The sequence below is a fragment of the Condylostylus longicornis genome, unplaced genomic scaffold, assembly GCF_029603195.1.
Source record: "Condylostylus longicornis isolate FDR11 unplaced genomic scaffold, ASM2960319v2 ptg000006l, whole genome shotgun sequence".
In the NCBI taxonomy this organism is placed as follows: Eukaryota; Metazoa; Arthropoda; class Insecta; order Diptera; family Dolichopodidae; genus Condylostylus; species Condylostylus longicornis.
In genome coordinates, this window is record NW_026577975.1 from 68281 (window position 1) to 91209 (window position 22929).

Here is a 22929-nt window from a genome sequence, read left to right on the forward strand (position 1 = left end):
ATAAGAATGTTTTGTATGAAATCATTTCAAAATTTTATTGTAAGGAATTTACAATCAAACTACCGGAAGATGATTTTAACTAAAGCAAGGCAGTTTTCCGGAAACGTAGTGTTTAATTTCACTCTTTCAGACAGAGTGAAATTGTTCGAATTTAAAACTTGTCACTAGATTTTGCTTGTTGTGGTTAGTATCTTCATGAGTATTCCAATTTTAGCAGTTTATTCTGTTGAGAGAAAACCCTGATTTCTTTGGTTTTCATATTTCTTGGTTTTACTGTCTTTTAACGCCACTCAACCTTCATTATTTCGCTTCTCTGAGGATTCTGCAAGGCAACACAACATCCAATACATATTTTGAATATCAATAAAATCTCCTCAGTAGGCAAGAAGGAAATTACATTTTAGACATTTTAATTAAAATTATGTGTGCGCTTCTGTTGTCCATACCTTGTGAGATACCAGATGAGTTATATTTAAAAACCAAGTTAATGCTCCTATTATATTATTTTCAAAAAAATTATTTGATTGACATTGTGATGCATTAAAAAATATAATTTCAAATTTGAAGATTGAAAACTTCAAAAAAATCAGGTGTCAAATCTTTTTGTAACTTGTACTTAAAATAAAGTATAGAAAAAAAATATTACAGATCATACAATTTTCATGTCATAGTCATTTCAATCACACAATATTATTTGAGTCCCTTGCATAAATGCCAATCAAAAGCATAAGTTTTCTTTTCAAGTATTTTCCAACCATTTATTAAATACAAAATAAATTCTTCAGAACCATAACTGTAGTTTCAAGTGCTCATCTTTGTATGTATATGTGTATATTTCGAATTTTGTAATATCCTGGTTCTCAACAGTTTTGCAATGTCATTAAGGAAGAGAATGCAGAAAATTTTTTTTTGTTTTGAAAAACAATTTAACTTTTCAATTTGAAAGCAGAACTCTTTTTGTGTCATATTTTTTTTGCTGTCACACAAATTTACAATGTTGTACATACAAAAAAAACACATGAAAATGATTAGATAAACACAAAAACAGCATTAAAAATTGTAAGGTTTATAAAGGGGAAAGGAAATTAAAACTAAAACTGAAACATTCTGCTATTATCCTTGCACATATTTTTCATTCATCCTTGATATTAAAGAAAATTTCACTTATTTTTTTCCACTTTCAAGTCACTTTTCTGTCTTTTCTTTTAAAGTATTTTAGATATAATGAAAATATTGTAACTATGACAATAAAATTGGTCACAAAATGCTTAAACTTATGGTTATTACACATTTCTTGAAATTATTTGGAAGAAAAATATGTACACGTATATGGAACGAATGACAACCATTGAAACTAATCCTTTGAAAAATAGTTTTTTTTTTTGAAAATACAATTTAGATAAATAAAAAATATTAGTTTTTATTATTCTAATTGAAAATAGCAAATGACAGACTTCAAGATAAAGAAAATTAATTCATTTTCTTTGTCATTCTTTTAGAACAAAATTATTTAATTGAGTGGACAAGAATATAATGTATTATATTGTTCCTCAAATGTCCTAAATTGGTCAGAATAGAATTTTGGAAGCATTTACAAAAATATTAAGCATTAGAAAAACATACACAGAGAGAAAATACCTGTTGAATGAGCAGTTATATTGTACTCTCTTTGGAATTTATGATCAGATCAGTACGGTCTTGGTGAAATCATCATGTTTATGTTTACAATGAAAGAACACCGTCAAATAATCGGAATTTGATTTGATAATCGAACGTTCCATTGACGCATCTCCCATTCAAAAAATTGTGGACAATAATGAGTATTAATATAATGCTAATGAGGTTTTATTCGCTTGCATTTGAAAGTCAAAAAATTATTATACATGATGTTCCATATAAGGTTGTAAGAATAAAGAAAATTTATTGATAAATTTTCAGCACAAAATTATATATTGCCGAGGGTTGAAATTGGACATGGTGATTTTCGAGGTAGACTAGTTACTAAGCAGGCTAAAGTTCTTGTTACCGAGCTACAGGCTGTTGAAAAAGTGAATACCAAATCTTTTCTTCATATGAATAAATACTTATAAGTTCAGAATCATTTGACATAAAGTAGTCATTAGGTAGTTGTTTTACAGATAATTGGTTTTACAATTAATAAGATCTGAGTTCCGTCAGGATAAAGGTCTGCATTTAATTTGACCGTATACGATATTTGATATCGTAAAATTTTTTTTTAAATATTCAAATGAAATACGTTATTGATATAAGCATTTCCAAAAAACCAACTCTTAAATCAGAAATTACCAATTATAAATTTTTATAAGAAATCCTTTAATTACAAATCTTCACAATTTTACTGAAATTGTGGTGAAAAGATTAACATTTTTTTTTTCACAAAATTTCTCTAATTTTAGGATTTTTTAAACTTTTCATAGAAAACCAAAAAACATTTTGTTCTTAAATTAATAATTTTCTTTTTAATCTTTTCGAAAAGAATGACAAACAATATTTTTTAACATAAACCTTTTCTATATGTACAGGTTACCTTTAACTTTGAAAGATTACATTGTTTTTTTTTTCTGTACCTTAATCATGTCACATAATTAAAAGAAATTTGAACAGAGAAGCGGTAAATTAAACCTGAAATGTGTTCTAATTAACAAAAAGTATTTTTATGCCAAACCTCAAAAAAAAATTTCAAGAAGTGTGGGTGGAGGAAGAAAATAACAAAATAAAGGGAAAAAGTTAAATGAAAATATGAAAAATTTCCAGAAAATTAAAAACATTTTCATTTGCTTTTTTTTTCTCTTTTTTTTTTTTGCTATTATTTTTTTTTTATTATTATTTTAGTTGTTATTATTATATTTTACTTACACATTAATTCCAATTCTGTTTTTTTCATTCTTTTCTTATTTATTGCCTACTTTTAGGATCATTACGTGAAAATCGTTCCATAAAGAGATTAAAACACACTCAAAGGAAGGAAAGAGAAACAATAAGAGAAAAGGAGAGGAATAAAAGGATTTTTTTTTATTTTATTAACCAAAAAAAAAAAATAAAGGAAAAATTAAAGGACACAATTTAATTCAAAAGGTAAACAGATTTCGTTACCTTAAATAAAATATAGAAACAGAAAACAAAAATGTTAAAAATAACAAAAGTGACAGCAGCAGCATCTAAGGGATATAAAGTACATGAAAACCAGTTATTTGGCTTCAAAAATGCTGAAATATAGGTCTTAATTATAATAGAAATAAAAATTTAATAATTAAAATAATTCAACGGATTTAAGAACAGGAATAAACCGAGTCGGAAATTTAAATCACGTCTTATACGAAACAAATTGCTAAGAAAATTAATTTTTATAAATTTTTTTTTTTTTCTTTTAATATTTACAAAATTTTAATTAAATAAATTTTGAATTGGCGACTTTAACGATACTTTTTATTATTTTATATCTTTTAATATCCTACCCTTCCATTACTATGTCCAATACTAATATTATAAATAATACTAAAAATTTAATAAATACTAGCTTTTACGTGAATTCTACAGCTTCTTATATTTCAAATGACACTAATATTATTGGGAAGGAACAGCTTATTGCTACTAATAATACTAATAAAATTAAACCTAATATTAAACCTTATAAAATGCTAGACCTATTAAATAATAACACTATGGAATTAACTCTTAAGAACAAAACAACTACACAATCTAAGGAACTATTACTGAAATTAATTAAAGAATCTATTCTAATATCAAAACAAAGGAAACCATACAAATTTGGTAATGATTTTAAAATGAAAAAATTAAATAATTCTTTAATAGCAAATTCATTATCAACTCTTCCACCTATAAGTAATAATCAAAATAAAATTTATAGCAGCTATTATAATAATGAAAATTCAACTATAAATTTAAAAAAATATAAAAATTTTTCAACAATAAAAAATCTAAATACAACAATTAAAAAAATTTTATATAATTTAATTAATTCCACACCCTATTATCGTCATTCAAAAATTTTACTCAATTCTATGATTAAATCAAATGATAATAATAATTATAATAATAATAATAATGGAAATGAATTCAATGATAATAGAATTGCAAGATTAAATGAATTTAATTTGATAACATTTCATAATCACGACAAGAATAATAATTATAATATGAATTCTTTGCATGAAAGTAATAATAATAATAACAATAGTAATAATTATAATAATAATGATAATAATTATCATAATAATTTACCATTGATTTCAATCAATAAATCTAAAAGTAAGGTATTCAAAATAAAAAATTCATTGAGCGGAAATCTCCGAAAATTTCAATTAAAAAATAATTTTAAAAAAATTACAACAATGCAACCACAATATTATAATTTGAAACGAGAAAATTTTCATAAAATACGTAGACAAATACGTAGTAATAACAGTAATAATAAAAATAATAATGATAGTAATATTGAAAATAATATCAAAGGTAATTTAAATCATCATCAACATCAAGTTCATAATTCATTGGAAGAGAAAGAATTTTCAATTTTATTATCATCGAATGAAATCAATCAAGATATTTCATCAGTATCAACAATAGAAACGACAACAACAACTGCTATTGCTGCAGCAAGTAATAATAATTCTAATTCAACTACAACTATAAAATCAATAGCATCACTATCAAATCCATTTGATTATTATTCTGAAATAACAAATGATTCATTAGTAACAACTAGTTTACCAAATTTAATGACAACATCTGCATCATCAAAAAATTTACAAGATAAGAAAAATTTTACATTATCCTCAACATCAGCTGGAGGAACAAAAGGAACAGGATATATTATACAAAATGTAACAACATCAAGTAGACCAACACCACCACCACCACCACCTCCAACATTACCAACAAATCATTTTAATCATAAACATCAAGTTAATTTAAATAATGAAAAACGCCCAACAATAATTATTTATCCTACAGGTATGTAATATTTATTAATTTTCTCTGTTATTTAAATATTAATATTTTTTTTATAATATTTGTATAAATTAACATGCTAGCTGTAGCCTGTTAACAACAGTGCATATGCTGTTAAATTTTTGAAGAATTGACATAACATTTTCCATGACTTCATATTTGCACAATATTGATTATATTAAGAAATTCGAATCAATAAGTTAAATTTATATCAAAACTTATCGTCAACATATATCAATTATTTGAATGAACCATGTTTCATGCTGGTAGATTTTGCTGACTGAACTAGAGTAGACAGAACTTTGCTTTTAAAGCAAAATTGAATTAGATTACCGTACGGCAAGTAAATAGAGTGCTTTAACTTAATATTTTGCCAATATATCAGCCAAAAACTGGGAAAATGCTTAGATAAAGCATTAGGCAAATGAAGAAAAGATGGCCAGCACAGGTCACAAGTTTCAAGGCCAACTTTGGTCTCTGCACAAGAGATATGGACCTGGATTTTTCTTCAAGATTTGGGGAATGTCCGCCATCAGTCAGCTTTCAACTTTCCTCCAACTCTCGATAGAGATCCTACCATCTTCTTGCACCTAGTCCACCACAGTGACAACAAGATATTTCTTCAGGATCTTATTGAAAGGCGTCGCAGTGGGTGCGTTCAATGGACTGCTGGGTGGCCTTGGACTTTTAGCTTTCCGAGGAAGTTCCTCTATGCGTTCCTCTTGCTTAACCGCTTGTCCACAATACTCTTGGCCCCCCTGTATGTCGATCTTTCTTCTTCAGACCTATCTTTTTCCGGAATCCGGCCGATTCTTTTCAGGTTCCTGAAGACAGACCGTCGTTCTCTATAGGCCCTTTGCAAAAGCATTATCGTTGCTGGCGACGTTCTTTTGTTGCTCTGACTAGTCTGTGCTACTGTAGCCATCGAGCTACTACCAACACTAGGCCTGACTGAGTCACAGCTTTGTGTGCGGTAGCTTTGTGTGCGGTAGCTCGATCTCGGTTGGGACGCCTCCCGCACCTTGGGTTTTGCTTCTTTTTTTTCTCTGACTAGTCTGTGCTACTATAGCACCTTGCGTTTTACACCAGTGCTTTTCGCATTTTTGGTGCTCACCTGCGGTTTTTATACTGAACTCGTCTTCTCTCGCCTTGGGCTATTTGTCCGGGCCTCCAGCCAAGCTGACTATCGGCACCTTTCGCGTAACACCTTAATCCGGCCCAGCGGGAATTTGGAGTGATACACAGGACGAATAGGTACGGGGGAAGGGTTTGATTATCTTTTGGTTTCAGGCCTCATCTGGGGACGCATCCCGAAACTCCTTGACCCTACTCCTTCAATATGGCAAGGTAGATAATCCCGTAGAACGTAAATTTAACAAGATTTTGGTAAATCTGATTGTTTTTTATATAGATTCGGCGGGAACGATTAGGATACGGCCAAAAATGTATGGCAAAAATTGTGCAACTGTTCCGCTCTGGTCCCCAGAAGAGACTAATGCTTTGGAAAGAATTTTCAAGTAGCTCAGGTCCAATTCCATGAAGGTTATCTCTGTGCATTTACTTGAGACCGGCTAGCTACGGTGGCCGGAACGCAGATGTTCTTTTTCTCACATTTTCCGTCAATAATCTACAATCTACAGTCTACTTAATTCATATAAAAAAATTCTAGTGTTCAATATTTAAACCAATCAATTAAAATATTTTAAAGTATACAATAAAACAAGAAGAAAAACAAAATTAAAAAAGTCTGCCAATCTTATTTCATAATCAGATGATTCCCAAACCCAACTTTCAATTTAATTTCTCCTCCTTATATAATCTATTATTTTATTTTTATAAAGAAATTCTAAAAATACCACAACAATACTACAAAATTTCAATATTAGACTTATACGAGTACATAAAAAACATAAGCACAAGAGCAGAAAAACATCCGAAAATAGTTTAAGAAAAAAAAACCAGAAATAATTTTTAACCTTCAAAATGTTTTCAAAAGTTTAGAAACCGGAAGAAAATTAAAATTAGGAAATTTCCAAAAATATTTTCTTTTTCAAGTTTTTCTTTATTTTTTTTTCTCATTTTGAAAAGTTTCTCTTTCTTTCAAATGAAAAATCACTTATTTATTTTGGTAAGTAAAGCAAGGCACAAAACAAATGTCCTTGAGAGAAAATATTAACCATACCTAGTTTTTTCAAAATCTTAAAATTTAAGTAATAGGAATGAAAAGCAATTGAAAAGGCAAGAATGAACAAAAATTAATTCAAGTATTTTTATTTTGAGTCAAGAGAGGCACGAGATTTCTCATTTTTGCTTCTGTTTTTTTTTTAAATTTTTAGCGATTCATTTAAGCGACTCTAAAGTAAATTTCTAAAATGTTTGGAAAATAAATATTGAGAATTAAATAAATAGAAAATTAATAATTGTGGTTTGCGTAATAAGAGCTCGGATTGATTTTGTGAAAAACACAATCATCGAGGAAGATTGATGAGCGTATATAATTCGATTTCAATGCAATTGTGTCAACATTAACGCCATCTACATTTTTATTTACAAGTTTTTTTCTGTTATACAACAATGGAGTCTTTCTTATAATAGTTTCTGAAGTTCGATGGTAGTTTAGATTATTGATTAAATTTTCAATTATGCAAAAGAATTTTTTCAATAAAATTCATAATAGATTTTAAGCGAAAAGAACTATGAAGAAATTGAATGCAGCCACCTTTCTCTTTTCTCTTCGAATTCTTTTCGACATTCTTTAACTAAAATGAATTGAGTAGTTGAGTAAGGTCCGAGAGTAATAAGGATTTTTCGAAATAGCAAACTTTGTCCAATATTTCAAATACCCAAAATAGCGATGTCAATCCAAGTTTTGGAAAACTTTTATGATACCAAAAATATCAGATCAAGAAAATTAATGAGAAAAAGAAAAAGAGAAACGAAGAGAAAACAAAAAATATTAAATTAAGTCTAAGGATATTTTTTTTTCTTAAAATTGTTAAATTGATTACATACTTGTATAGACAAGAAAATTGGAAAAATATTTGTATAAGGGATTAAAGTAAATTTAGAAAGAATAAATAAGAAAATCAGAAAACAGAAATTTAAAGTTGAACAATTCTTTAAGAATGTTGTTTTTGAAATTGATTGAGAAGACGACGGACGATACGGTCACTTCACAAAAAATGTTATTGATATAGAAATTTCAATGGAAAGCATTCCAAATTGAGAAATTTTTTATAATATGCAGGGTTGTTGTTACCGTGTGGAGTTGACATAGATCTTCGTCTAAAAGAAAAAGGAAAACCGATTTGAAGGTAAGAGTTCCAAAATGCGAAATATTGTCTGTGGTTGAATTTTTCAAGAGTAGATAATATTTTGACTTTACTTTCACAAATTCGAAAGGCAGCGTCATAACAGGCATAGGAAATCCCTCACTGAATGTTAATGTATCCTGTTATTAAGGACACATCAAACTTTTTACCATATGTGCAAGTTCTAGTACATTTCTATAAAGTCAACTGCATTCAACCGTAAATTTTACCGACCTTTAATACTCTTAATACAGAACATAGAAAAAAAATTTTCTATATTCAATTTTGCATATAGAACACATGTGGTTCTTTCAATATCAAATGGATGCACAACTATAGTTATGTACAATACTTTACATATAAGGGTGTCCCATATACGATAGTATTCCTGAAGCAAAAAAATAATAAAGAGAAACTTTATGCTTCCTCTCTACAAGTACTGGAACCTAAAGTTTATCTCCATGGAATTGAACTTTCGAATTTCTTTTTCTTTGATCTCCAGTTATTCACTCACAAAATTTGTCTCTATAGCAGTGAAAAATATTAATTTTTCTTCCTTCATATTAGGTCTCAAAAAATACTTCCATAAAGTTTCTCTTCCTACATTTCTCCTGATAATGCAGAAACTTAGGAAATGCATAGTCAATTTTAAAGTTAAAATTATTTTAGAAAAGGCTATTGACTTTCAGTTCTAGAAGGCTATCCCTGTTTCGGGCACCTTATTTGTACAATATATTCGACAGTTATGTATAAATAGGGTATAAGTATTTCTCTTCTTCTTGTAAAACAACAAGAAAAAGTGTAATATTGGTAAGAACCAATATACAAGAACAATTCTTTCCTCTTTCTATTGTTAAAATTTGCATGGAAATCTTTGTAAAATAGAAATGTAATAAAATTTTTATTCAAAAAAAAATCTAAATTACTCCTCTCAGTTTTGTTTGTCCCAAGTACTATATTTGAATATTTTGTTCCTCTTTTTTTATGTTTTTTAATGAATTCAAGTAAAATTGAAGAGGAAGGAAATCATAAATGTTCGTCCGGAAAACTAAGTATTATTTTCGTTTTTATTGTAATTTATATTTTGTATTTGTCTATGGGTTCTTCTAAAATCGTTTAAGGATTATTGGAATAGAAATTTTCGTTATAGTTTTTTTTGTTAAATTTGAATAAATTGTATAAATTTCAATGCGCCATCTAATCTAACAGTTTATTATTAAAATAACAATATGATTTTTAGGTTAAGGAGCAATAAAAAGATTTAATTTGTATTTATAATAATGGTTTTTAATATCAAATTTGGTAGATCAAGCCAAAAAGAAACAAATTGTTAAATTCGTATCACTATTATTCAATAAGAGTTCTTACTTATATTGAAGTTGTGCTGTGATTGTACTAAATAATATTCGACTCATAAAAGAATTTCGATATCGTGCTATTTGCATAAAGATTTTGTATTGAAAAGAGAAAGATTATTGGAACATTCATTGTTATAGTCGATAACATCTGCAATTTCAATACCCTGCGGGAGTCCGTTTCTGATGGAAAGGTAGAAACATATTTTGTAAGGTTTCTTATATACAAGACATTATTAAATTCTATGGAGAAGATGATAAGACCTCAGCAGACCTTTCATGATACGATGCTGCTCTAACTCGCAGGGGAAGGGAAATACTGGGAAATTTTGCTATCACGACAGCAAACTTCCAAGTCTCATGAAGTCTCATGGATCTCGAACGGGTACTGTAAGGGCATATTCCGCAGTAAGGGTAGGTACAATAAATTTTTATATGTGGTCGTGGTGAACTACCACCCCAGTTGTACAAATATAAATCGAAGATGCGCATCAGACTTTTGCAAATAAAAATTTATAGGAAATACTTTAAAAAGCTAGGAGTGAATACTAAACTTCTGAATTTTGAAAACAATATTCAACTTTTTTATTTAAATTTTTCTACATTTAAAACCCTTAAATCAAAATTAAATTTATATTTACTTAAAAATTTTATACTTAATCTTAAATAAAAACTTCATTTAAAAGATATAAAAATTAATTTCTTTCTTAAAATATCGGAAACTTTTCTAACATTTACTCTTGGAAATTTCACCTCCTCTCTCTACACATTTGGTATAGATTTTTTGAAAGAGATAATTTTGTATTTAAAAGTTTAAGTATAAAATAATACCAAGTATAATCAAAGAGAGTGATAAATAACTTTTTAAACACTTTTGTGTATTGTTTTTGTGTGGTACTATGGTAATAAAACATTAACTGCAAAATAAAAGCGGAAGTGAGCGGGGTGAATAAAAGCAGGGAGAGAGAATTGAAACTTTTTTAAAAAATGAAATTGTTTTTAAAGGAAAAATAGCATCAACGGTAAAATCATTAGCACAACAGTAATTGTTGCAACATAAGGCAAAACATTGGAACTTTGCCATTTCAATGATTGAAGTTTAAGTGAAATATTTGTGTTTTTATTGTGATTTTACTGTTTTAATGTAATGACAATAAATATTTATTTTTAAAAATCGAAAATTTAGATAATTTTGAATAATTGTAAAAATTCTATTTCGCTATCATAACAATATTTTTTTGTGAAAATTTATTCAATATTTTACAGAGAATTTCTTATATAAGACCAGTGATCTTTTTTCTCAAAATTTATGCAATTTAGCTGTAATAAATATCGGATTTATTATTTTAGATTATTATACAAAATTATATAGAATGGCACCATTATAAGACTATATACGTCCTAACATAATAAGAGTCTATATAAACCTTATTATTATGGATTTATTCCAAAATAATATAAGATTTTTATGGAATTTTAATTTTTTTAGAGAAAATCCTCTAAAGAAAAATTTTTTTTTAAGTTCATCACTGTAATTTATCATTATTATTTTTATGTTGTTTTTTTTCCGGTGATTTCTAAAATTTATTGTTAAAAAATTTATAAACAAAACTATTTGGTATAATTTCTTCCTTTTTTGGCAAACTATACTAGAAATAATAAAATTCATTTGTATCCTTAATCTACATGTAATCCCAGTTGAGTTTTTGGAAACTTTATATAATATGAAGATTTTCATTATATGAGTGGTACAATAATAATAATTGTAATTATTCAAAAAGTGGGATTTTCGTGATATCTTATAAGAATACAATTGTGAAAAAACGAGGTCAGATAGTTTATTAGGTGATTATTGTGTCAAAAATAAAAACATTTAAGTATAAAACTGCTGTCACAATTTAAATAGATCACCGAAATTAAGTATGTGTTGATCATTAGCTACTTAATATATTTGGTTATCATACGAAACAATATCTAAGGATATGAATACGAAGAATAAGTTTTCGTTTTATATTGGATAATGTTACAAAATATTACAATGATTTGTAATGATTTCTGACAGTTGAGTTTCTCAAGGGGCAAACCGAAATCAATAACACATACACACAATGGGATTGCTTGCAGACCATTTAAGCAGATTTTGCCCCGAATTGGATCAAACGGGGAAGAAAATTCTTCAAAGTTACAAGACGTTTCTTCTTCAATTGCTAGTGGTGATCCGATCAGCTAATTGATCCTCGAATTAATCAAAATAAAATTTATTTGAGGAACTCAATATTTAGTTGTAATACTTGAATATTCAATTTTGTTAATTCGGCCTTCAGCTCCCAATGGTAAACTACCAAGGCTATTTTACTCGGTTGTGGTCGTCTGATGCAACGTTTTTATTTTGTAAATTAAATATTTAACAGTAACTTAAGAGCTCTTGTACTCTTTTAGCTCTTGAGCAACTTTGAGCTCTTGAGCCAGTTTGAGCACTTGAGCTACTTTCAGCTCCGGAGCCACTCTGAGCTCTTAAGACACTTTTTGCTAAAAGCGAAATATAGCAAATATTAAAATGTCACAAATTGAGTTAAAATTTTTCGTTAACTCAAAAAATTTATTATTATACCAAAAATTCTATTCTTAGAAGCAAAATTTTCCACCAAAAAATATTTTATTACCATTTTGGAATATTTTGAAAAAAAAAATCATAACAATATCGATTAAATTTCTTAGATCTCTTTCATTTATTCATTGAATTTTTGTTTTTTAATAAAAATATAAAGGCACCTATATATGTACATAATCTTACACAATAATAATTTAGATATCAAAAACATACTATTATTAAATAATTATGAATTCATTATACATAACATATTTAAATTCATATACATACATATTCATGTATGACAAAATGGTAGAAATAGAAAAGATTTTATATAAAAAAAAAAATTTTAATCTTAAAACTAATATTTTGAAAGGATAACAGAATAATAAACCGAAACAACAAAGCAAAACAAAAAAATTAATAAATAAAATATACATAAAAATATCCTTAAAAATATCCCTCAGTGTCTGTTATTAATAAATTTTTCCCATAAATATTCTATTTTTATTTGAAATAACAAATTTTTCTGAAATGAAATATAGGTAAATTTTGTATATACACAGAGAAAAAAAAATTTAACAAAGCAAAATAAAATGGAGAAAAAAAACCAAAATTATTATTGTGTAAATTATATTAGAGATTAAAATGTAATATACATAATTCATAATACAAACACATACATTTATATACATACATATACGTATACATGTATATATATTGTGTGTTTCAAATTGTATAATGTTTCACTTTGTTTACATAAAATGTATTTGAATATTAATAGTATCCTTTAATTAAAGTTTTTTTTTCCTATTTATAAACGAAAAACATAACAGTTTGCGTGTGTGTGCGTATTGTAATATGTATGATTGGAAAATAGAAGCTTATATGTATAGGAATTTATGTGTATATAGAAATATAATAACATTTTGTTTTATTATTCTATACGTCATGTAATTTATGTTGGCCTTTATTGACATTTTGTTTTTAATTTTTTTATATAAAATTTTTTATAAATATTTTATAAATACTTTATTATTAAAAATAGATATTAAATTTTATTCTTTATTTTTATAAAGAAATGTAGAGAACAATTATATTGCATAAAAGAAATGTAGACAACAAAATTTGCATAACTTTAGGAGGAATTGAAAAAATTATTTTAGAAAAAACAATAAATTTGACTGTTTGTTAGTTTAGCTGTTACAAAAATAACTGATTTTATAACAATTCACAAATACTCGTAATTCTTTAAAATTTTAAAGGCTTAATAAAATTTTATAAAATTTTCAATGCATATTAAAAATTCCTTATAAAAATGGTAACAAAATCCTATATTGTATTCACATTTTTCTAAAATTGGTTACTTTTTATGGATATTTTTAATTTGCAACAAAAGAATGATTTTAATTTATTTATTATTTTTTATAAGAAATGAGTTGTGGAACTAGAATAATGCGCTCATCCCCCACACTTTACACATTTCGCTCCATTTTTAATTTATTTTCTTTATTTTTACTTTATATGCTATTATAAGTTTAGGATTGTAATGTAGATCCAATTTATGTAAACAAAGTTAGTAAAAAAACTGACTGACTACTTCAGTCAATTATAAGAAATGCACTCAATTTTACCTTAAAATCAAAATACTGTCAAACAGAGACTCTTAATATATTAATATTTTTTATTCTAAACAATATTCGTTTAGAAGTTGACCATTATTTGGTTCAACCGTGTCTCAAGATTTGATATTTTGAGCAATATTAAGCAAAATCTTGTATACATACATTGTTTCCTGTATAATACAGGCCAAAAACCAGAGTGTGATATCTTATCATATTTAAGTATTAGATGGCTATAATGATAATGGTAAATTTTCCCAACAACAATTGCAACATTGTTAAGCATTTGCCCAGACTCACAATAAAAAAATTTTTACTATACAAAATATGATTTTAAATTTAAAAAATTCTACTTTTTTTTTTAGATATTTAAAAATACAACATAAAAAATATATAAATTTTTTTTCATTTTTTTCAAATACTCATAATACTGGCAATAACGTTATCATTGAAATCATCATTTTACTGGTTATGAAGTAGGTTAATGTTACAATATTAAAAAAACACAACGATAACAGTGTATAACACATGTTGTATGCCAATGAAAGGTAAAAGGATGTAATGAAACGTATATTGATCTAGTTTTCAAAATCACAATGATGCTGTCATAGTGTCTATGTAAATGAAAGCAAAATGAATGTAGTAAGTGTATACACATGTATGTATATCAAAATGCGTATATACTTACTTACAAGTTTATATTGATTTTAAAATGCAAATATCGACAAATAAAAATATTAAATTGAAATGGAAAAATTTATTTAGAGTTTGCTTGGAAACTCGCAGCCGTATAAATATTTATGCGGAAGATATTTAAAATCACGGATCTTTTACCGTTTAGCCGCAAATCGCAACTTCGGATCTTTAAGATTTTTCACAAATTATAACCATTTTTCATATTAACGGTGTAGGAACTACTTTCATTAAACTTTCAAAAATTTCATTAAAAATCATGTATCTCTTACCGTTTAGCCGAAAATCGCAACTAGAGATCTTTAAGATTTTTCATAAAAACTTGCCATTTTTCACATTAACCGTGTGAGAACTATTTTGTTTAAACTTTCAAAAATTCCGTTAAAAATCATATATCTCTTACCGTTTAGCCGTAAATCGTAACTCGAGATCTTTAAGATTTTTCATAAAATCCTAACATTTTTCATATTAACGGTGTGAGAACTACTTTGATTAAACTTTCAAAAATTCCGTTAAAAATCATGTATCTCTTACCGTTTAGCCGAAAATCGCAACTCCAGATCTTTAAGATTTTTCATAATATCCTAACATTTTTCATATTAACGGTGTGGGAACTACTTTGTTTAAACTTTCAAAAATTCCGTTAGAAATTATGTATCTCTTACCGTTTAGCCGTAAATCGCAACTCGAGATCTTTAACATTTTTCATAAAATCCTACCATTTTTCATATTAACGGTGTGAGAACTATTTTGTTTAAACTTTCAAAAATTCCGTTAGAAATCATGTATCTCTTACCGTTTAGCCGTAAATCGCAACTCCAGATCTTTAACATTTTTCATAAAATCCTACCATTTTTCACGTTAATCGTGTGAGAACTACTTTCATTAAACTTTCAAAAATTTCATTAAAAATCATGAATCTCTTTCCGTTTAGCCGTAAATCGCAACTCCGAAAGCAAGGGTTACGGTAGGAGGCATGACAAAATAATGACTAAGTCATGCTTATGGTTTGCTGTTAATATTATTATTCGAAATTAATAATTTTACCTTTAGGGTACGAAGTTTTTGGAAATTGTACTCCAAAACAATGGAACTCTTAAAATGCATTTCAAAAAACCTATTCTCATTAAAAATTCATTCCGATTCAATTTATTCGAATCATTATTTCATGAGCCCACCTAGCTAATTTAATAATCAGGAAATATAAAGGATATTCGAACAGAAATATTTAATTTTTAATATTACAAACGAAAAATCAAAATCTTAATAAACTGCTCAGATTCGGTGGAAATTACAGAAACCCTCATAAAAATGTTATGTAACAACATAGGAAATATTTAAATACAAAAACAAAATAAATGTAATAATAAAAGGGAAATAGATTGAATAAAGTGATTTTTGCACCAACGACAAAAAATGCCAATATTTATACAATAATTGCTTTTATAAAAAAAAGAAATATTTGTGCAAAATTGAGAAAATGTTTTAGTCGGCTTTATTGAACACTTTAAGAGTAATTTTAACAAAACTTATTAAGAGCGTCTTATTTCTGGAATAAGCTCTTATCAAACACAGAAAATAATTTAAAAATATTTTAACGCATTGAGCCCTATGTTCATCGGAGTGCAGACTTTACGAAACAATTTAGATTTGCTCTCCGAAAGCTCAATGTGACTCAACGTGGTAAATCTACATAAATCAAAATTTAATTCTTTTATAAAACAAACCTACTTTTGCCTACTGTTATTTTTTTCATTACCTCTTGAGCAATAAACTCAAATGCAGAAAGAGAGAGAAAAAATAAGAGTTTCGTACGACATCATTCTTCATTACAAAGAATACGCTACATACGATTCATACAAAAAATCTCTTTGTGTTACGAAACCAAATTAGTACATCCTCTCGAATATATGGATCGCCCTTAAATATTTTAATTATTAAAAATTTTTTTAACTTAAATAATGTTTTTTCTAAAATCTGTTATAATAACACCAGCTGCACAAAATACAAATTATTAATAATTAATTACAGTATTACATTTTTTAATTTAATAAAATAAATATTGAAATTTTATACCTATAAAATAATATTTTGTTTATTTTTTTTTTAATTATTAATAAATAATTAGTAATAATTAATTATTCTATTATATTAAATTCAATAATAAATTAATTTTTAATAATAAGTTTTTTTTTGTTTTATAATTACAGTTTCGCCAGAATCTATTGTTATACCAATTGTTTCATGCATACTTGGTTTTCCAATATTAGCATTAATGGTAATTTGTTGTTTACGTAGACGTGCTAAAATTGCAAGAGAACGTGATCGACGCCGACATTATGATATGGAAGGTCATGCCGTCAGCCTGGTCAGATTTAGTCCTATTCATAGGCTCAGTGAGTCATTCTAAATGTGTCTTTTTCTTAATATACTATAAAAACAAATTTATTAATAATATTGAAAAAAAAAGAGAAACATGGTAGAGGGGAGAAAAAAATTTTTTTGAATGCATTTTTTTCTCTTTCTTTCAATTTAATTTTTTTCTAAAGAATTCTCAAATTCTTAAAGTTTCTTATGGAATTTTAATTTTTAAATTTTATAATTAAATTTTTTTAATATTTTAATTAAAAAATTTTATGCTTTCTGTTCGGAAACTTAAACTTAAAATTATTTAAATTTGTTAAATTGTTTTAATTATATCCGAAAATTTGAGAATTCAAAAGTTTATTTTTTGCTACAGAGAAACTTTTTTTTTCTACTCTATTAAGAGCAAAAATTTTAATTTTTTTTTTTGAAAATGAAAGAAATTGAGAATCAAAACGAATTCTTTTTCATTTAATTCCTCGTTCTACAACTTTTAACATTCAATATTTTCTCTCTTACAAAGTTTTCTACATAGTTTATAACAGTTTCCATAAAAATAGAGGAAGAAATTTTAAACTTTTTTATCTTTTTATTAAATTTTTTAAACTCTGAATATCTTTAGTATTTTTCGTGCTCTCTTGAATTTTGCATGAATTTACATTACCACTTCTGTTTTATTGTAGACTGCTATTGACTTTAGTGTTTTTAGTATTTCAAAAAAAAATTTTATGTCTTAATTTTATGGTGTAAGCGTTTTTTTTCAGAAAAATATTTTTTTTTTATTTCTACTTATACATTTTTATTTTCAAGTAGTTTTTATTATAAAACTATTAGTACATAGATTGTTGCAAAAGTTTTAAAAATTCGCTAATTTTTCCTGGATGTTCAACAAAATCCTAAATGGCACTTTAGTGCATTCGTTTTGCAGTTTATCAAATGATATTCCTGTACATTTTAAAGCTGGTTCATAAATAGAATTAAAATTCCATCATATTTAAGAAGTTTAATTGTGTGACCAAATTGTTTCCAGGTAATACATGCGGTCAGATTAAAATAAATAGACATTTATGATGTGTCGTAAAATAGATTCGGTCACACAATATTCTTTCCAGAAATTTTTGAAGCCATACTGACTTGAATACTTACAAACTGCATTGTTTATGAAGGCATATTATACCGCTAGAATCAATAGAAATTTTATTTGCCTGTATTTTCATTGTGATTTCAAATTTCCAGCACTTTTGAAAAAACCCTCACAAAATACTTTTCGAAATATTTTTTGTTTAAGTAAAATAATTGCATCGATTTTTTTTTTTTACTTGATAAACAGCAAATATTTGTTATGAATACAAAGTGTCTTTTATTGAATTGAATGGTGTAAAAAAGTTTCTATTTTTAAATTAATTGAAAAAGAGTCACTTTATTGAATGTAGATTGAACATTGTACTAATATTTTTAAAAAATTATTTTAGTTAGTCCTAAATAAAATGCAAAATAAAATGAAAATTTGGTATTCTAAATGATTGTTCCTGGTCAAAATTTTAGAGCTTCAAATTTGACGATATTTCCAAGAGTTCCGAATTATAATGTTAAGTTTTCTAAAGGGATTTGATTTTTAGAATAACATACCAATATGATAAATTTATATTAGGGCTGTATACTCGGGTGATGTTGGTTATTTAGCGATTAATTTCACGGATCTATTCGTTCATACCAAGAAGTGTAAAAGAGTTTAAAGAACACCCGCTTTTAGCTAACAAGTGGAAACCTATGAACTCGGTCTGTGAAATATTTTCTAGAGTACATTGAGAAAATCTAAGATCCTTAAAAATTTATTGAGTTTCCAATGAAATAAGTCGGCTCTCTACCTCAAATACCAAACTTTCTTAGTCAGTCCATGTAACTACATACGAAGTTATTGAAAAATCATATGGAAAGTGCCTGTACATTTAATGGTAACAAAAAAAATTTTTCACTTACAGACCAAATAAACGAAAAAATATCAAATTTTTGTTACGTAATTTTTTTTTCTTTTTTTTTGAGGGAAATAAAAATTTTTTAGTTTTTATTTCAATTTTCAAAGATTGGCATACCATAAACGAGAAACAATAAAAATTTCAAATGAAAATTTTTAAACATTGTCTTGAATAATATTACAAGTATTAAGAATTAAATTGTAAGCATATTTTAAGCTTATAAGCAACTTGATATAAAAACACATAAAGTACAAATGTGATTTTAGAGCACATAGTTCTTTATTTAAGAGCATTAAAATGCTTAATAATAAAAATATTGACCTAATTTTATATTTTAATATTTAATTTTTATACGTCCTTGTGTAATTTTCCAAGTCATTTTAAAATTAATTTTATAATGTAGTTGTACTGTACGAGTAACAAATTACACTTTGTGTGCTATAAAAAGTTTGGTTAAAACAGATTTTTTGTTTTGTTTAAAAATGCGGAATCCCATACTATTTACCGTCCATTTATTTGCTGGGTTCCTTCAACTAAGCCTAGAAAGTGGTAGATCATTGCTTTGAGGACTGTTTGAGAAAATTTTAGAGGGAGTTGTGGATTAATTACAAGTGATCTTTTCAAGTGATTGAAGTGACTGTATATGCCAATTTTAAATTGTAGAAAATTGTGATGGCTGTTAAGTTATCTACAGCTGTTAAGTATTAAATTATATTTTTGTGTAAATGAAGCTTCTCACATTTAATTCTTACCCATTTCACATTAAATTCGAACAACAAGCACATAATTCTAGCTTTAATACTTGATTTTGCATTAATATTTCATATTAGAACTGAAATTTTTAAATCCATTCCACATAATTTCTTTAAAATGAATTTAAATTCCATGTAAGCAGGCAAAACACTTGTGTCTACTTACAAAATTTTTTAAAAAAATTAAAGATATTTCAGTTTAATTTAAATAAAAATCTTAAATATGCACAAAGCTATTATTAAAGTAATTTTTTTTATGCTTATAAATTATTAATTTCATTAAGAATAACTCTTATGTTCTTTAAAGTTTTTGACCCAAAAACAGAAAGAAAAACACAATTTTTTTTTCTTAATCTCCCAGCTTTCCCATTAGAAAAAATGTATTACCTTTGTTTAAAGCAATTAAATAATAGCAACTTTTTACAGGTGTATGAATAATAAAGCAATTTATAAGTAGGTCTTTGTAGGTATATGACATGAAAATGAATATCCTTTTTGGTAGGTATAGATGCAAAGGTACTTACTACAAAGTTATGATTCTCATAAATTCTAATTTGTGGTTTTGTCATAAAAAAAAGAAATAACAAAATATTCTTATGTTTTTTTATTCCGGCCTTTGTTCCTGAGTTACTTTGTCCCCCTTTATGTAGGTATATAGCTAGATACGATTTTTATGAAACTCATTTCTACTATTTTTAGGTTTTTTAGGAAGCTTTAAAAATATAAAAAAGCAAGATTTTTAATTTATTTTATGTGCTCTTTTGTTTTTCTTTTGTCAAAGAAATAAAGGATATTAGATTAAAAAGATGTTTTATAATGTTTTTTGAAAAAAAGGATAATAAAATTTTCTTTTTACAATATGTTGAAAATTTTTTATTCTTGTATAGAGAACTTTATCATATGGTATGGTTTCCTTAACAATATACTGGATTTAAGCGAAAAAGTGAGACAATTAATGTCATAAAAGTCATGATAATCTCATTGTATAAGGTAATAATATTAGGATGGTAATAACTTTCGTGTCTCTATTCATGTGGCTTATCAGCTATTTTGGATCATATTTGCATTCTTAATTACTCGATTCCATTACTTTAAATTCGACTTGTTTGATATTTGCTTCTAAAATTGTCATCCTGGAACTGTTAACTCCAATTATAGGATTAATTGTTCAAAATTATCTAATTTGAAATAGAGAGGAGAAAATTAAATTAAGCTTATGGAAGAACTAGTATTCAAATACCAGCAATTATTTGGGAACGTTAAAAGAAGAGTATGAGAACGTTAAAAGAAGAATGTGATAACATTTTGATCAATGAAAAATGTTCGATTGAGATCAAATTATGTTGTTGTATAAGGTTCGATTTGTGCACGTTCCTCACAAAGCACATATGTTTTATTCTTCTTTCTATCATTTAAAGTCAAATTTATTAATTAAATTCAAAATGTTTTTACTGTAGCATGAAGACTTATTAATTAATTATATAATCAATTCTGTTATATAAAATATTCTTATATAAATTTTTATTTTTTTCATAAATTTTTTGTATATAAAAATAGATAACAGATCGCCACGAGTTGTCAGTTTATGTTCTGAACGAAGTCTCAGCCGAGGTTTCCCATCATTAGAATTAGATACTGTTGTTGAAGAACGTAGTAGCGATCATGAAAATACACAAACAGATATAATTAGTCCGGAATCACCATCTGATGTTGTTAATCAACCAAAAAATTTTCAAAATAGAAATAGCTAGCATAAAATTTCAAATATAATACAACCATCAACATCAAAAATATCAAAATTAAATCCACAACAAATAATAACATCACAATCTATATTATCATCATCATCAACAACAACAACATCAACAATATCACCTAGTACATCGAAATCACATTTATCACCAAAAATGATTGGTTCATCAACAAATAGTTGTATACAAAATTATAATCCAATAATAATGTTACCAACAATTTCACCAGTTATATCAATAAGTAGTATACCAGAGAATGAAACAAATAATTTTAAATTATTATCAAAAGATTCAAAAATTTTAGTAACAGCAACAACAACAACAACAGCAACGAGGCCTTCAATATCAAATCCAAATATTGCTAGACAAAATTCAATGGAAAAACCCGATGAAAAATCATCAACAGAAACAATAAAATCAACAAGTTATATACCACAATTAACAATTGGACGTTCGAGAGGTAAAAAACGTCGTCCATTATTACGTTCTAGTAAATCAATTGAAGGTTTAACAAGTTCTGAAAAATTAAAAACTAAAACATCAACATCATCATCATCATCAATGTCATCAAGTGGTGGTAAAAAAGAGAAAGATAATGATTATAAACATTTAAGAAAAATGTATACAATATCAGCTGATATATCACCATTATGGACAACATTAACACATGCTCAAACTCTTGCCGAATATTTAGATGAAAGGTGATGTTCAGTGTTACCATCATCAAATGAACCGATTCCCGGTTGTAGTAAAGATATTAAGTAATTATTTTATATTTTGTTACAAACAGTTAAATTTTTTTTTTTTTAGTATATGCATAGAATATAGAAGAATATATTTATATAGGTATATAAATTGTAAAAATGAAAAATCATAACAATATGAAAAGATATTTGGTCAAAAAGCATTAATAGATTAAAGAAAGCAAATCATTATTGAAATAGCGAATTAAATATAACAGAAAATAATTGCAGAAATAGCATAAATAGAATATATTTTTTTTTTTCAGAAAGATGGCGTTCTTTAAGAATTTAGAATATTTTATTAATGAAATAAAATACAAAACATTGACAACATAATCCTTTAAATAGAACCTGTTAAAAATTTGAATATAAATAAAATTTACTATAAAATCCATATTATCTATTAAGCCCCTATATTGGCACCTATTTAAGCAAAAAATCTAATTGAAACAATAAGAAAATATTTAATAATTAATACAGGAAAAATGTAAAATATTTCAATTAACGCCCAATTATATGCAATTTTTTGTTTTAAGACGAGTTTTTAATGAATGAAAAACCACTCATTTTTTATTAAATTAAAAAATAACATTTATTTTAACAAACGAAAATTATTAAAATTATGTTAAAATTCTATAATATTGAACTCTTCTATTTGATGCCGCCCGTTGTAGGGATGATTTTGATTGTCGCCTAAAATTGAAAAATATTATTTACGAATTTTTTCTTACAACTTAAACTTTAACAAATTATTAACTTTAAATTACCTTCTTCTATTCG

At 26.3% G+C, this 22929-nt stretch overlaps 1 protein-coding gene across 2 annotated transcripts; it reads left to right on the forward strand.

Moving 5' to 3' along the window:
* Nucleotides 1–4327: 4327 nt before the first annotated feature.
* On the forward strand, nucleotides 4328–21408 carry LOC129617624 (anaphase-promoting complex subunit cdh1). Of its 2 annotated transcripts, none has more exons than XM_055532777.1 (3): nucleotides 4328–4995; nucleotides 16774–16931; nucleotides 21213–21408. In XM_055532777.1, the coding sequence occupies exons 1-3, from the start codon at nucleotides 4374–4376 to the stop codon at nucleotides 21279–21281; spliced, it is 849 nt and encodes a 282-aa protein (XP_055388752.1). In that variant the 5' UTR covers nucleotides 4328–4373; the 3' UTR covers nucleotides 21282–21408. The 2 variants fall into 2 exon arrangements, with proteins under 2 accessions (XP_055388752.1, XP_055388751.1); XM_055532776.1 differs by having other exon boundaries at nucleotides 16774–16959; nucleotides 21213–21406.
* Nucleotides 21409–22929: the final 1521 nt, after the last annotated feature.